The sequence below is a fragment of the Ursus maritimus genome, unplaced genomic scaffold (assembly GCF_017311325.1).
Source record: "Ursus maritimus isolate PB19 unplaced genomic scaffold, ASM1731132v1 scaffold_25, whole genome shotgun sequence".
NCBI classification, from domain to species: domain Eukaryota; kingdom Metazoa; phylum Chordata; class Mammalia; order Carnivora; family Ursidae; genus Ursus; species Ursus maritimus.
In genome coordinates, this window is record NW_024425008.1 from 455,915 (window position 1) to 471,887 (window position 15,973).

The following is a 15,973-nucleotide window of genomic DNA, read 5'->3' on the forward strand; positions in this document are numbered from 1 at the left end:
AGCCCAGAAGCAGCTCACTGGGCAGAGGGTGGTTGGTAAGGCAGGGGCTCACCTACAGCCCAGGGCATTTTCTAAGGCAAGTGGGGCAGGTGTTTAGTCCAAGATGTTCGAGCCTGGGGTCATGTAAGCTGGACAGAGGGACAAGCAGGGCCAGGCAGTGCCTTGGGGAGCTGTATCCCGGGGAACCCACGTGCCTCCCCCCAGAGAAACTCACCTGTGGAGTCCCTGGGCCCCGCTGGGATCAGCTCTAGGGGTCCAGAGGCAGAGCCAAGGACAGAATCTATTGGCCCCTTTCTGCTGGTGGGACCCCTCCCCAGGATGGGAAGCGGGGAGGGAGGGCACCACGTGACGTGGCTGGGCCTGCCCTGGGGAGGACGAACGGGGGCACTAGGGTGGGAGCTGTCCTGGGGCCACTGTGAGCAGAGCCGGAGCCGGAGTTCATCTCTGAGGGTCGCTCCCCATGCCCTGCCTGGCCCTGCCAAGTGTGGGGAGAACAGGCCGGGCAGCAGCCGCTCCTCTGAGCTGGTCCCCTGTCTGTCCGCCCAGCGGGGAAGATGGTGTAGCTGTCTCTCTGAGTGTTGGCACGGCCACGAGGAGAAGAGAGTCTGGGCTGGTTTCCTGCATCTGCCCCAGGAAAGTTCCGATGACACCCAGGCTGCGCTGGCCAACCCGGGGCCTGCTGTTTACGGCAAGGGGAGTTTGAAAGGAAACACTTGGACCCTGCTACTTCCTGAAAGTTCTCAGCTGGGCCTACAGAGCGTGAGTGTGAGGTTTACCTCCCTGAGTAAGTCATGGGCTCCACGTGCTGGGGGGCAGCAGGGTGGGGGGTGGCCGTGTGCAAGACAGGTGGGGGCTGAAAGCAAAGGTGATTCGTTGGCCCAAAGGTGGGGGCTTGGTCAGGGGTCTCAGCCTGCGGTCCTTCACCAAGAGAGAACCGGGGGCACCAGTGCGCACAGATGAGGTAAGCAGAAGGGTGTGGGGGTGACAGGGATGCCAGCTTCTGTCTGTACCCTGAGATTTCCCTCTGTGAAGTTCTCACCACGGCCGCCGGTCCACGTGGCCAGAGAGTCAGAGCTCAGGGCAGGGTCATCCCTGGAACCTCTCCAGGGTAGACAGGTGGAAACTTCTGGGTGCCATGGGGTTGTGGCTGATTCTTGGGGTGCCTGGTGGGTGAGATATAAAGGGTTTGGCTCCCTTGCCTCCAGGGGCTGCCTGGGCTGAGGGGCACGTGGCCAAGAGGAGGGACAGGTGGGACAGTGAGGTCTCCACCGGGGGGACGGCCAGCCTGGTCGCAGGGCATGGTCCTGGGGCACGGGGCTGGCAGGCCTCTCAGGATGCTGTCCGGTGCCGGGCATGGGCCAGTGGGGTGTTCCCGTGTCTGCCGAGCAGGGTGGGCAGGCCACCAAGGATGGGGAGTCGGGCTACACTGCTCTTTCAGGCGTGTCTGTGCTCAGGAGGGCGACGAGATGCTGTCTAGGGACACTGCCAGGTGGAGGGTGGAGGCAGAGTAGCCTAGGCAGAGGGGGACAGGACAAGTAAGGAGGGACAGCGTGGGGTTGTCAGCCTCTCTACCAATCAAAGAAATGCAAATGAGATTCTGAACCATGCATTTAAAAATCTATCCGGGGTGCCCGGCTGGCTCAGTGGGGAGAGCACCAGTGGGGAGAGCACGTGGCTCTTGATTTCAGGGTTGTGAGTTCAAGCCCCATGCTGGGCGTAGAGATGACAAAACATATATATCACAGTGGAAAGAATAGAAGCGTGGGAAGTCCACATGGGTGATCCGCTGTGGGGGCCGAAAGCCCAGCAACTCCCTCCCCAGAGTTTACCCCAAATACGAGCACAGACATGGAGTCAAGGGGGCGCCTGGGTGGCTCATCGGTGAAGCGTCTGCCTTCGGCTCAGGTCATGATCCTGAGTCCTGGGATGGAGCCCGGCGTTGGGCTCCCTGCTCGGCGGGGGGTCTGCTTCTCCCTCTGCTGCCGCTGCCCCTGCTTGTGCTCTCTCTCTGTCAAATAAAATCTTAAAAAAAAAAAAAGAAAGAAAGAAACGGAGACAAGGATTGGGCGTGAGGTTGTGGGGCCCTTGGAAGAACCGGAAAGGTCTGGCTGTGGTACAGCCAACCCCGGCCCTGAGGGCTTCAGCGGCGTGCAGGGACAGGGCCCACGGGCACAAACACCGAGTGAGCCAGGGCAGGGCGCAAGTCGTCTGCAACCCGCCACTAAGCTTTTGGTTCTGCTTGAAAAGTTGCATAATACAAGCTGAAGAAGGTATTTTGAAAGGCTTGAGGGACGCCCCGAGGTGCTGGGACAGAGCGCCGGGAACAGTGCCCACGAACGCAGGCCTCCTCTCCTGGGACAGTGGGCTGAGTTAGCGCCATTGTGAGTGGGCCACGGGCTCGCGGGCTCCCTGGGGGAGGCACGCTGTGGGCCGCGAGATGAGAAGGAGCCGGGAGGGGGCCTGGCACAGCTGGAGACAGAGAGGCCTACTCTGGCCAGGAGGACGTGGGGGGACCAGGGATGGGGGAAAGAGGCTTCGGGCTGACCCGGCCCACCCACCCCATCGCTCTGTGGCTACCGTGGTTCCCCCAGAGCACAGACCAAGCACAGAGACCCCCGAGGCTCAGGCCCTTTCTGGCATTGCAGGCTTGGCCAGCTTGTCCCTCCCCTGCACCCCAGGGCTGGGAGCAGCCTATCGCTGAGTCGGGTGGTCCCCTGGGGTCTGTCATTCCACCTGCCCCTCCGCGCACACCCGCTTCTGTGGGTCCCCAAGGTGGCCTGCTGCCCGCATGGAGGAGCACAGAGGGCCCCCCCCACAGCCCTTGTCCCCCCACCCACCATCCAGCCCCGTGGGAGGACCCACCCGACCCCGGCTGGGGAAGAGCCAGAGTGCTCTGGGGCAGGGACACCAGGAGGGAAAAGTGCACCGCCACCCTGGCCATGCTGGGCCCTGCAGCCAGCACCCGGGCTCCACACCTGGGTCTGGGCTGCCCCACATCCTAGCTGCCAAGATGATGCAGGGGCCCCCTGGCCCGCTCTGAGGCTTGCTCACCTCGAAGGGTTGCGGGGGACACAGAATAGTAGGATAAAGTAGGGGCAGTAGGGGTGGTGAGCAGGGGAGACAGGAAACAGGGTCACCGGGTCCAGGAAGACCCTGGGAGGCCCGTGAGCTGAGGTCGAAAGCTACGTATCCATGGGGCAGGGAACAGGACAGGCTCCGGGAGCAAGAAGCAGGCGGCTAGAGCACTGGCCAGCGGCAGCAAGACAGCAGCACTCGATGTCAGAACATCCTGGAGGGCTAGGACCTGCTCTCTCGGGCCACCCCGCACCCCGCTGTTCCAGCCTGGGCCTGATGCTGGCCCTCGGACTCTTCCAGGGTGGTCCCTCTCCGTCCCCGGCCCTTCTGTCCAGCCGGGCTGGCCCCAGAGCTGGACGTCAGCACCTGGCATTACATAGGCCACGTGAGCAGGCCCCTCCAGGCCCCCCAGGAGCCCCACTCAGCCCTGAGCTGCGTGGCCCCTGGGGCCCCAGGGGCAGCCCGGTGAGAGGGCCCTTCTGCCGGCAGGCCCCACTTGGGAGGAGAGCACACACTGTCAGTTGGGCCACCACTTCCTCTGGTATATTTGCAGAAGTGGCTTCCAGAGACACCACCCCTGCTCCTCTCCGTGCTGCAGGGAAGAGTGGGCAGTGCAGCCCCCAGCAGGAGGGCTCAGCCCCCCAGCTTCCAGAGTCCTGCAGAGTTCAGTGAAGGCAGCTCAGTGTCTGAGAAAGGAAATCCGGCCCGGGGCGAGGTGGGTGGTGTCCGTCCCACCCATGCTCCTGGGGCTCAGACGCGCCCGCATGCCTCCCAGGTGGCCTGGCCTCCCAGCCACACCTCCCTTGGGGGCCTGCCTCAGTCACCCCAGCCGGCTGGGTCTCTGTCCCGGCGGTGTGCACCGCACAGATGCTGCTGGGTGACCGCGGGGAGCTTGGTGGTCCATCTCTCTAAAGGGCAGAGTCCTGCACGTGGTCCTCCTGGGCCAGAGGCCACACACCTCAGTCAGAGAACCCCCGGGGTGGCCCCGCTTCCCAGCGCAGGTTGTCGGGGGCAGGGGGCTGATCTGAGACCTGGGGATGGGACAGGCAAGGCCCAGTGACCCTCCAGACCCACGCCTGCCGGCCTATTTGGGAATGTCAGCCTCAGAAGGTTAACACCACTTGGGAAACAACCATTTCTAGACTCCCTCTGTCTGGATTTTCCAGGTACAACTTGAAAGTCGTTGCTAAGCCAGCAAGCTTTCCGCAGCGTCAGGCACACACCCCAGCCACGCTACCTGGTGGAGCAACAGTGACAAGGGGGCTGGGCAGCTCATCTACCCCCATGGGCGTCTCCCCCTGAGCAGGCGGCCTGGGGTGGGGTTGGAGCCCGTGCAGGAGCCCCCCTGGGTCCAGCCTCTGCCTCACAGAGCCCCCGGGGGCTCCGGGTGTGCCGTCCGCACGGTCAGAGCATGGGTTTAGAGTGCTGGCCTCCCGCCGGACACTCTCTGGCTGATGAAGACCCACGCCGTTTCAGAGGTTCCTCTGGTTAGGGAAGGAAGTAGGCACCCTGGACGCTGCCCCTCACCTGCCGGGGCCCGCGGTGCCTTCAGACCGGCCCACGCTCCGTGCTCTGCAGGCCTCGTGGGTGCTGTCCTGGGGGTCCTGGTCCTGTGCACACAGGGCGATGTGCTGGGACGTGCTTCCAGGTCGCACACGCTTCCCATCCTGGCTCATTATTTCACCAGGAAACATTCCAAGGAAGGATTTTACGTGATGGAAAGTTAAGCACATTGAGGATTTGGGAAGCATGTTGCAAAATTGTGCTCAAACACATTTGTGCCAGTTAACGCTCCCATCAACACAGCCAAGGGCACCCACTCCCTCACACTTTTGCCAACACTAAGAATCAAAGTTCTTTATTTTCACCAACATTTTGATGTTTCTGTTCACGTTTCTTTGATTATAAGTGGAGTGAGCTTTTTTTTTAAGGTGCTGTTTTTATTTATTTTGTGAATTATCTGCTTATTGGCTTTGAAACTTCTTATTTTTATTGATTTGTAGATGCTCTTTATATACTAAGGACCTGCTGTTGTATCCCATAGGATAAATACAAGATTTGGCACAAAGTAAATGCTCCCTAAGCATCTGTTGCATGCCTTAATTTGTGATTTAATGTGATTTCCCCAAAGCCATTTCCCCCCCCTCTTTCCCCAGGTCATTTTGAACTCTCAGAGCAAACTTCTCAATAGGCTCGACAAGATGTGTGACGGGAACTAGACAGCCTGTTAGAGCCGCCATGAAGTTGGAACCCTCAAATATGCCAGGTGAGAGCGCCCTCTGTTCTCCTCTCCTTTGACTTTAAATATTTGGGAGGGAGCCTGTAAGAATTCTTCTACAATGCGCTTTGCCTCACGCAGGGAGACTTACTTCAAAACTTAGCACGCAAAAATAGATTTACCCAAATAAGAACTAATTCATAAACAGTGAAGGTGGGGTCTCTCCGTCAAGACATCGGGAGGCATCTGTTTCTTTATTTTTTGAAGTGCTAGGAAAAAACCAGGAACAGGACAGAGGGGGTATCGGGGCCTCCTGTCACGCCCATTTCTGGTGCCGTGCGGAGCCCCAGAGCGGATGTCCCACAGGCGTCTCTCACCCCGTCTCCGGGAGCCCCAACCAGGGAGCTCTTTTTTCGGAGGTCACAGTCCCGGTGTGTCCCTGCCGGGGAGCCCCAGCAAAGACGGCGCCATCTCCATCTCCTGCCTGAGAACCGCGGCGGCCCCACTCCCTGGGCTCCCTCCACCTGCCGCCGCGGCCCCCCTCCCCCAGCCGGGCCTGACCGTGTTCATGCCCCTTAGCGCCGGCCCCTGGCCTGCACGTGGGTTTGGCAGCCCCTGTCCCAAGGCCTCAGGAAGGGGGCGCCGGGGGAAGCCACACGACCACCCCACCCCATCACGCGGCGACTCTTAAAAATCAAAACGCCAGGTGTCAGCGAGGCTGTGGAGGAACTGGAGCCCCGTGCGCTGTTGGTGGGAACACGGGCAGCACGGCCGCTGTGGAAGCCACTCGGGGGTTCCTCAAAAAGCCGGAAATAGAACTTCCCTATGATACAGCGATTCCACTTCTGGGTATTTACCCAAAAGAAGTGAAAGCAGGCTGTGGAGGTGAAGCTGCACGTCCATGTTCCGGGAGGAAGGGCTCACGAAGGACGGGCCGTGGGGACCAGCCGGGCGTCCCCCCGCAGATGGACGCAGGAACACATGACTCCAACACACACGGACTGTGATTCGTCGGCCGCCGGCTGGAACGTGGGTGGCCCTGAAGGACATGGTCTGAGGGAGAGAAGCCAGGCACAAGAACACCCATGTGGGGACCTCCGAAAAGCAGGGGGCAGAGGCCCGGGCAGCGGAGGGGAGCTCCAGTGTCATGGGGACGGAAAATGACAAGAGCCCTGAGGAGGGACAGTGGTGGCAGTTGCAGTCGTTAGTGGCCCTGAGCTGCCCACACGGACGTGCAAAGACGGTAACTTTTCTATCATGTGTATTTTACCAGAATAAGAGTGTTGAGGGAGACGAGTGAGCGGAATGACCAGGTCACGGTCCGGCCGTGAGGCGGACTGACCCTGTCGCTCGGGGACACGCTGTTGGAGGCCTGGCGATGAAGCTCCAGCAGGGAAAACAAGCCAGGCGCCCGCTTGGCCTCCCCTCTGCAGCAGTGGCCCCAGCCGGCCAGGCCGCCGAGACCCCGTGAGTCGCGTGTGGCCTGCAGGAGCCCGGGCCGGGCCGGCAGTGAGGTCAGCATTTGGGATGTGCTGCTTTCCCCCCTGGGTGGATGTTCACGTGGAGAGGTCACGGTGCTGGGACTCGGGGCCGCCAGGCTAGAGAAGCAATGCCACCTTCCGCACAGTCGCCGAGGCCCGGCCAGAACGTGGATCGGTCGCCGTGGCCAGAGAAGGCGTCGGCAAGCATTGGCGTGGAGGAAGAGTGGGGTCCAGGGCTACGATGCCGCGGCGTCTCCTGAGGAAGGGAAAGGCGGAGCCCAGGAGCACAGGCTCCGGAAGCACCGTCCCTGCGAAGGTCACAGACGTTCATCTCCGTGACGGTCCCCGAGGAGGGCGGGGAGGGAGGAGAGGGTCCAGGGAGGCTCTGGGTGCAGGTCAGGCGGTCAGAGGGCCCAGGAGAGGAGGCTGGGCAGGAGCGGGGGGCGCCCGGGATGCAGCAGCTTCCGTCCCCATGTCGGGTCCCCAGAGAGCGTGTGAGTCACAGCCGTGTCCCTGGTCCTCAGCGCTGGGGGTCACCCCTCGCAGCACTGCACTTGTCCTTACGACTCATCACCCACCATGTTCCCTGCCCCCCAGGAGCACCGTGAGGTGGGGTGGGTGAGGACCGACCTTGGGCTCTGGCAGCGCGAGCGTGGGGTTGGGCCTCCCGGCTGTGGGGCGGGGTGGTGATTCGCAGGCGAGCGTCGGGCAGGTCACACCTTCCTCCAGGGTCCTCTATGACAAATGGGCACCGGAGTGGGGCCTGAAGGAGCCCTGTGTCTGGCGTGGATGGGACACGGCGGGGAGCACTCCCCTGGGACACCCATTTGGCCCATCAGCCGGCCTCGACACACTCCCGCTGAACAGTCCCTCAAAGCCCGGGTCACACGGTGGCAGAGCTCCGCGAGAGCTCATCTTCACTGTGGGCACTGGGCTGGCTGGGTGCCCGAGGCTGTGCACTGACGGGGCCTCTTGGGTCCCCGGAACGCCAAAGCCCCAAACGTCTCTGGGCCTTGGACTCCACGTGGCCTCGCACGGTGACTCCCCGCGAGGGTCAGCACGGGGACACTCACGGACGGGGGAGGCCACAGTCTGTTTTCCGTTCCTGAGCTGATTCACGGCTGTTCGCTTCCTCACTGATGGGGACAGCAGGGAAGCCCCGGGCTCTCACGTGGGGTGGGTGTGGGGTCCGAAAGGGGACACCTGCCTATGGGACCCCAAAGGACAGCCCCAGCGTGAGGACTGCTGGGAATTCAGCTCTGGAGTGAATCCTAGGAGCCCTGCCCGCTGGCCGCCCGAGCTCGGGGATGAAAGTGTATCACTGACCTTTAAAAAGGCACAGCTTAGACACGACGGAGAGGCTCGCCTGCTGTCGTTGGACATGGGCTGGCACTGAGGATGGAGGACGGGGTGGAGGCCACGAGCTCCCATGGACGGGACCAGGAGCCGTGCACGGCTGACACACGGAGCAGAGCCCCGAGGGACCAAACACAGGGTCTGTGCACAACGGTGGCTTTATATGCTCTCGGATGCAGAAGGTCCAAGGTCAGACCAACGGGTGACGGCTCCGCACGGCTTTAGAGGCCAGAAGCCAGGGCGCCTGCGTGCTGACGCAATAGCCCACCCCTAGGAGACCACCTGCGGGGACCAGGTGAAGAGGGCATCTGGCAGGCTCCTGTTCTCTGCAGGTGGAGGAGGTCCTGAGGTGGGAGAGGGAGGGAGGGGAGCCGGCAGGAGCTTGCCCACCACGTGGCCCGTCTTGCACAGGGCGGACAAGCACGCCCACGCGTGAGGCTGCAAACACAGGAGCTGCCACACCCGGGCCGGAGAGGCACACGGGCTGGTCGGGGCGCTGCACGGACAGCGCCTGGGTCTCCCGCACGGTCAGAAGGCTGCAGGCTCTGACGAGCTCCAGACGCCACGAGCCTGCACGTTCAGTCTTGCAGAGACTACAGACAGACCTAAGGATAATTTCCAGACCAGTGGAGGAGGGGAAACAGAATTCGAGAAGCGAACAATTCCAGGAGTGTGGGCTTGCTTGTCCGGAACGGAGAATCTGTTGCAGTCCCCCTCCCGGGCTTGTGGACGGCCGCCTTCTCCCTGTGTCCTCATGTGGTCTGCCCTGGGTGCGTCCCTGTGCACGAATGTCCCCCGGGATTAGGGCCCACCCAAATGACCTCCTTGTAACCTGACCACCTCTGTCAAGACTGGCTCCAAACACAGCCATGCTCTGAGCTGCTGGGGGGCAGGTCCTTGCCGTGTCTTTTTCTAGGGGTGGGGAACACAATTCAACCCGTAACAGAAGACGAAAGGGGAATAGAAACAGAAAGGGCAGACGGAGGAGCACAAGTGAGAGGCGAACAGAAGCGCATCGCTGTGAACGGGCCGCGTCAGTAACTGAGCTCAGAGTGCCCGGTTTTCAAATCCAGGGGTGAGCTTCTCGTAGGTGTCACCTCTAAAACATGGGGATGCAGGCGGTTTGAAGGTAGAAGGCTGGAAAAAATACACCAAATGGACAGTAATCAAAAGAGGGCTGCTCTTTTTATCTCAAGCAATAAAAGACTTTACACTTAAAAGCATTATTAGGAATTAGGCCTCCTTCCAACGGTTGCTGCTTCAAATTCCCACGAACTTCGAGGCTTAAAAGTGCAAACTTGCTATCCTCATTGTCCTGGGGCTGAACCGTGGGGGATGGGCTAAGATCGGGCTGCTCAGCCCGCATTCCTTCTGGAGGTGCTGGGAAAGGAGCCGTTTCCTCCTGTTTGGGCTCCGGAAGCAGCCTGTCTGGGGGGCGGGGGGCTCGCGGCCCCTTCCTCCCTCTTCAGAGCCGCGGGGGCTGCCGGAATTGTCACATCTCTCCACACCCCTGTCCTGTCTTCCTCCCTTTTCTGCAAGCAAGGACCCTGTGCTTACGTCGGGCTCGGGATCATCCGTGATCGTCTTCCTCTTCCTCCGTCAGCTACTTAGCAAATTTAATTCCCTCTGCGGCCTCCCCTCCCGTGTGGCGTGTAACCAGAATGCACGGCAGCAGCCAATCAAGCTACCGCATTCACAGGCTCTGGGGTGAGGATGGGCACGTCTCTGGGGCGCAGCAGTTATGCCCACCATGGGCATAACGAGCATCACGACATGAAGGTACGGGGGTCGGTTCATCAGGAACTGCAGCCAGGGCTCCAACAGCTAACCCACAGGTTACAATAGAGAAAGCAACCTCGCGAGAACCACGGGGCGGAGTGGACAAATCCACCATCAGCACGACGGGGTGGCTCCTCATTTTTCTCAGTAGTTGACAGTCATGGCAGGCTGCAGGAAGGATGGCGCCGTGCCCGAGCTGGGGGGCAGGGGGGCAGAGCGTCCAGACTGTGGGAAATGTGCGGACGCCAACGCTCGCTCAGCAGTGAACGAATGCACTTGCCGTCCGAGCCCACCAACGACCCTCCGAGGACCGGCCTTGGTGAGTTGCGAGGGCTGGGTACTGCACCAGCCCGTGCGTTCTGTCCAGGATGCCGTCCAGTTGGAGACCAACAATCGCAGAGTCGTTTTAAGGAACACGCTTGCAAACGTGTAAGCACCTGGTGTGTGTAGTCTGGAGTCAGGCTGAATCTTCCCCTTTCTTAGCGCCACAAAGTCTCTCCCAGGTGGTTCCCAGGGACGCCCGTCCTCACGCTTGTCTCTGTCCCGCAGGAAACGCCAGCGCGGTAACCAGCTCTGTGCCAGTGGCCGTGCTTCCCGGCATGGGCGCCGCGACCTGCAACGGGTCCTTCGAGGACAGCAGAGTGCTCCTGGTGGTGGTGTACAGCCTGGTGTGCGTGCTGGGGCTGCCGGCCAACTGCCTGACGGCCTGGCTCGCGCTGCTGCAGGTGCTGCAGGGCAACGTGCTGGCCGTCTACCTGTTCTGCCTGGCGCTCTGCGAGCTGCTCTACATCAGCACCCTGCCCCTCTGGGCCATCTACATCCAGAACCAGCACCGCTGGACGCTGGGCGTCTGGGCCTGCAGGGTGACGGGCTACATCTTTTTCTGCAACCTGTACGTGAGCATCTTGTTCCTCTGCTGCGTCTCCTGCGACCGCTTCATGGCAGTGGTGTACGCCCTGGAGAGCCGCGGCCGCCGCCACCAGTGGACCGCCGTCCTCGTCTCCGTGTCCGTCTTCATCGTTGTCGGGCTCGCTCACTGCCCAGTGTTTAAAATGGAGGAGAAGGAGACGTGCTTCGAGGCGTCGATGGACAGCGAGATCGCTGGCTACTACTACTCGCGCTTCGCCGTGGGGTTCGCCGTCCCCCTCCTCATCATCGCCTTCACCAACCAGCGCATCTTCAGGACCGTCAGGCGGAGCGCGGGGCTGAGCGCCGCCCAGAAGGCCAAGGTGAAGCACTCGGCCATCGCGGTCGTGACCATCTTCCTGGTCTGCTTTGCCCCCTACCACCTGGTGCTCCTTACCAAAGCCGTCGCCTACTCCTACTACAGGGGGGACCCGGGCGTCATGCGCACCTTCGAAGCCAACCTGTGCAAGCTCTCCGCCATGTTCCTGTGCCTGTCCACGGTGAACAGCGTGGCCGACCCCATCATCTACATGCTGGCCACCGACCATTCACGGCAAGAAGTGTCTAGAATCCACAAGGAGTGGAAAAAGTGCTCTGCAAAAACAGACGTCGCCAAGCACGCGTGTTCCAAGGACTCAGAGGAGCTGCCACTGCCCATGTCGCTCACAAATGACTCCACGTTCCCCAGGACTGTCCACCCATCTGAGTCAGAGCCGGCCGCGTGGGGCTCACTGGACACTTTGGAAAGGCTGAGTGAACAGTCCCGCTGAGCCCAGTGTCCTGCAGGGCAGGGTGGCCGGCGTGGGAGCCCAGGGGCCTGGGGTGTGGCTTCCCCGTCCACTGAGCTTGCTAGCCAGTGTCCATGGCGCCAGCCACCAAGACCCCTCTGGAAAACATGCCGCTGGTTTCTCATTCCTGGAGCCATGGCCTCCCTAAGCCCCTGCCCCCTCAGGGTCCCACTGGACACCACACAGAAGGTGGCAGCGTGCCCAGGGGAAGGGTGATGCTCCAGGCTGCGGGGTACCCGGCCTCGCATGGCAGGCAGGACAGCCTCCTCCTCTGCACTCATGCTGGCCGGCCCACTCGGCTATTAGGAACAGCAGGGCCGCTGGCAGAGGCCTCGTGTCTGCCTAGTGCTGCCGGCAGCTGGCACGTGCCATGCATGGGGTAGGTGCCCGGTCAGTATCCGCCGCGATGACTTTATCTTCCATGCTTTTCTGCAAGCATTGCTTGGATGACCGTGTTCTGCCTCGAAATGCCCATGCAAACTGGGACCTTCACACAGCACCAGGTCACGGCGGGACAGCCGAGCCTGCGAGGTGGGACAGCAGCCCAGCCCTGAGGGCCCTGGGCTGCTCTGTGCTGAGCAAGTCTGAGGCTGCAGGCTGCTGTGGACCCCACAGCGGACCTTCCGGCAGGGTGGCCGACATATCTTCTCGAGGGTGCCCAGGTCGGGAATGCTAGTGGACACCCCAGGAAGGGTGACACGGCCACCAAAGAGGCTCGGAGAATAGTTGGGATTTCTCTGCGTCAGGCTTCCTGGCTTCCCTGGCAGGGGCAGGGGAGAAGCCGCCGCGGGCTCGAACAGGGGGATCAGGAGTGAGCAGGTGAGGCCGCAGGCCTCCAGCCCCGCAGTAAGGTACGGGTGGAGTGCGGGTAGAGCACGGAACCAGGCCCACCACGAGGCCCGGAGTCGGCCAGGTCACGGCGCGGCCTGGGTTTCCCTCCTGTAACAGGGTCAGTAACACCTACCTCGAGGGTCAGCGTGGGGGGCTGACCAACCACCTCTGCTCGGGCACTCTGGAACGGAGCCCAGCAGGCTGCACGCCCCGCAGAGGGGCCCTGGCTCCCCCAGGCACCTGCCCTTCACGGGAGCTGTGCTGGGCCGTGGTGCCAAGTTATGTTCTCCTGGCTGTAAGGCAGCTAGCTGTCCACTGTCCTTCCTTGCAGTGAGAGACATTGAAAAGATACATTTAGAAAATGAGTCTAGAAATAAAGATGCAAACATGCAACCGGTCAAGCTCCTTTCTGATGAACTGACATCCTTGCCCTGTTTGGGCACACGCCTTCCTCCAGGGCGCTCTTGGAGGGGTGTGCGCCCCTGGGCTCCCAAAGTGATTGGCCGTGGCTGCTGGGGACCGTCCGGAATGCTCTGGGCTGGGGAGAGAGCTGGGTGCCGGCAGGAGGGGCCCGTGAGCCTTCCCTGGTGTGCCCTGTGCTGGTTTGCGGGGGCTGCTGTAACCAATTAGCACAGGCGGGGGTGGGGCTTGAAATGAAACCTGTTCTCCCCCAGTTCTGGGGCTGGAAGTCCAAGATCGAGGTGTCGGCAGAGCTGGTTCCTTCGGGGGTCTGGGGGAGGACCTGTCCCGGCTCTTCTGTCAGCCTCGGGTGCTGCCGGCCATCCCCGGCCCTCTTCCGGTGTCTGCCTCCCTCTTCATGGGCCCTTCTCCTGGCAGAGCCTCTCTGCATCTCCTCTCTGTCTCACGGCCACATGTGGGCTCCCGTGGCCATCTGGACACCCGCGAGGTGCTGCTGGTTTCCCAGCTGTCTGGCCCCACGTGCTCAGCTGTGGCCGCTTTCTGTCCTCTTTCCTCAGAGCCTGCCCCTCGGGCACCAGGGTGACCAGGCTTCCTGAGAGCCCCTGGCAGGTGCACAAGTGTCCCACCCAGGGAGGGGGTGTCTTCCTGGGTCTTTCCACTCTTCACCCAGAGAAGCTGCCGCCAGCCCCCTGGTCTCCGTACTGCCCTGGGACCAGCGCTTTCAGACGGGAGGGAAAGACCACAGGGGGGCCGAGGTTCGCAGGCACGTGCGGCACCAGCGCCAGGCGAGGGGCCCGGTGGAGGCCTCCGGAGGTAGCCAGTCGCACCAGCCGCTGTGGCAGCCTCCTCGGGAGGTGATGGAGCGGGCCCAGGGCGGCCCGATGTGGGCGGGGCCGGTGTCGGGCGGGATCAGGAGTCTGGAGCCAGGGTAGGCGGGGCTAGGGCAGGGTGAGGCGGGGTCCAGGCTCAGAAGGGGTGTCCTGGAGGGTCTCGTTCCCTGGGGGGTCTCAGACGGTGTATTCAGTGACGGCACAGGGCCGCATGAACTTAGAACATGTGTATGAGGAAGGACGGTGACCACTGAGGACCAGAAGCTCTGTGCTGAGGGCCCAACCCGCTCGGGTGTCCACACTAAGGCACCAACCCAGCCACCGTCCACAGTGTGCAGGGTGCGCTCACCTTAGCCGAGGGGCTGCTGGGGGGACCCCGATGCCATGGACCAGCTGCATGCTGGATGCGGGGGCACCCAGGGCAAGGCCTGGGGGGCAGCAGGCAGAGGGCACCAGGCCAGAATCCCAGCTGGACAGGGGCAGCTGGCGAGGGCGGGCAAGGCCTGGGCCGGTCACCAGGGCCCAGCTTGACCCCAGGCGCGGCCTGCGTCAGTCTCCCCTGCCTGGCCGTTCTCCCCTCCTTGACCACGACTGATGGTATTGTCTTCACTCACTGACCACAGACCTGTCACCTTTCCATCTGACTCATGTTGTTCACGGAAACTTCTCGGGTGAGCAGTGAGGTTGCCGAGTGCTAGTGACCAGACCAGATATCCGTGCGTGAGACCTTCCCTCGCCCACACCCACCTGCTCCCTCACAGGCTCACACTCTGGGCCTGGCTCCTCCCTCACACACTCCCTGGGTGCTGAAGGGAGGTCCACCCTGGCAGTCCCGTGATCAGCGCCAGAGGTGGGAGCGCTGAGGCCCTGCAGCGTGGCCCCCACCATCTGCGGCACACCCCCCTACACCCTACACTCCTGGGCTCTTTCCTCAAGTATGTCCAGACAGGGTGGGCTCCCAGGGTAGGGACCACCCTGCTGTTTGCTCACGGCTGCCTTTCCGGCTCCCTGGACAGGTCCTGTGCCTGAGTAGCCCCCTTCCTGCTCCTCAAGGAACCATGGGGGACAGATGGCCATGTGCGTGGGCGAGCACCGTGCCAGCTGGGGAGGCCAGCCAGGCTCACCCGACATTTCAGCGCCCACACGTAGACCGACCTACTGGACCGTTTACCAGACACCCTCCAGCTTCCTGCCCTGACAGACACGCCTGGTCAGGTGCAGAGCCGGGCCCCTCCTCAGTCCTCCCCACTCTGCTGGCACTGCTGGCGCACCCCTCAAGAGAGGCCAAACCGCGGGGCATGTGGCTCAGAATGGGGTAGCTGGCAGTTCTGGGTGCCGTGTCCTCAGTGGGCCCAGAAGGGGTGCAGGTCCCCCACCCGGAAGCCTCCTGACTCTGGGAGGGATGTTGCAGCCCTTGGGGCAGCCATGTGCAGGCCCTCCTGAGGGTGCCCAGGGAGTGAGGAGCGCTGGCCACGGGATGTACCCCAACACGGCGCGGAGGGCTTAGACATGGGTGCACACGCTCCACGGACCAGCTAAAGCAGGGCCCCGAGGACAGCTGTCTGTGGAGAGGTCACTTCAGCCTCGGTCTTCACTGTTCCTGGGGAATGGCCACAGTACCTGCCCACAGGGCCGCTGGGGACACCGAGATCGTGTATGTCCCTGGCCTAGGTGGGCCTGACACGAGGGTGTGCTCAAAGTCAGTCAGACACGGGTCTTGGGGTCCTGCGGGGATGCCAAGTGTCTTCCCTGACAGAGGGCCCTGCGTCCCAGGGGTGGCCCCTGGAGGTGCAGCGCGTGGACACCAGGGGGCAGCACCACCGCAGCACCCCTCTCCCCGCCCCTGCTCTCCCGGGAGGAAGCTGCCCGGGGCCACAGACAGGGCAGGCAGAGCCCAGCCACCTCGGGCGGCCGGCTGAGCCCGAAAGTCCTCTGGGCTCAGAGCTGGGTCTGAGAAGAAGAGGAACGGCGAGCGGCCTTGAGCCCTGGTGACAAGTGACTGCCACAGCTTTGTTGACAGTGACATCAGCCCCCAGCCTGGCTGGTGAGATGCCGCAGGGGCAGGGGTGAGGCTCACGACTGGGCTCCCGGAGGGCGTGGAGGCCACAGGGCAGCCTCCCGCGCCCCCCCCCGCCCTGTCGGCAAGCTCCCCCTCGGACCTGCTTCAGGACAGGGCCTCCTCCTGCACTAGAATGCTCAGAGGGTCACAGGTGTTGGCGCAGAGTGCAGGCTCTCTCTCACGCGGTGCCGGCGGGAATGTAGAGGGTGCCGCTGCTTCGGGAAACAGCC

General features: G+C 62.5%; 1 protein-coding gene across 7 annotated transcripts; it reads left to right on the top strand.

The window, feature by feature from the left end:
• Positions 1–448: 448 nt before the first annotated feature.
• GPR132 (G protein-coupled receptor 132) lies at positions 449–12,827 on the top strand. Of its 7 annotated transcripts, none has more exons than XM_040641306.1 (4): positions 449–961; positions 5,232–5,341; positions 9,674–9,837; positions 10,459–12,827. In XM_040641306.1, the coding sequence occupies exons 3-4, from the start codon at positions 9,792–9,794 to the stop codon at positions 11,583–11,585; spliced, it is 1,173 nt and encodes a 390-aa protein (XP_040497240.1). In that variant the 5' UTR covers positions 449–961; positions 5,232–5,341; positions 9,674–9,791; the 3' UTR covers positions 11,586–12,827. The 7 variants fall into 7 exon arrangements, with proteins under 7 accessions (XP_040497240.1, XP_040497244.1, XP_040497243.1 ...); XM_040641308.1 differs by having other exon boundaries at positions 767–784; XM_040641307.1 differs by lacking the exon at positions 449–961 and adding an exon at positions 2,365–2,381.
• The last annotated feature ends 3,146 nt before the right edge of the window (positions 12,828–15,973 follow it).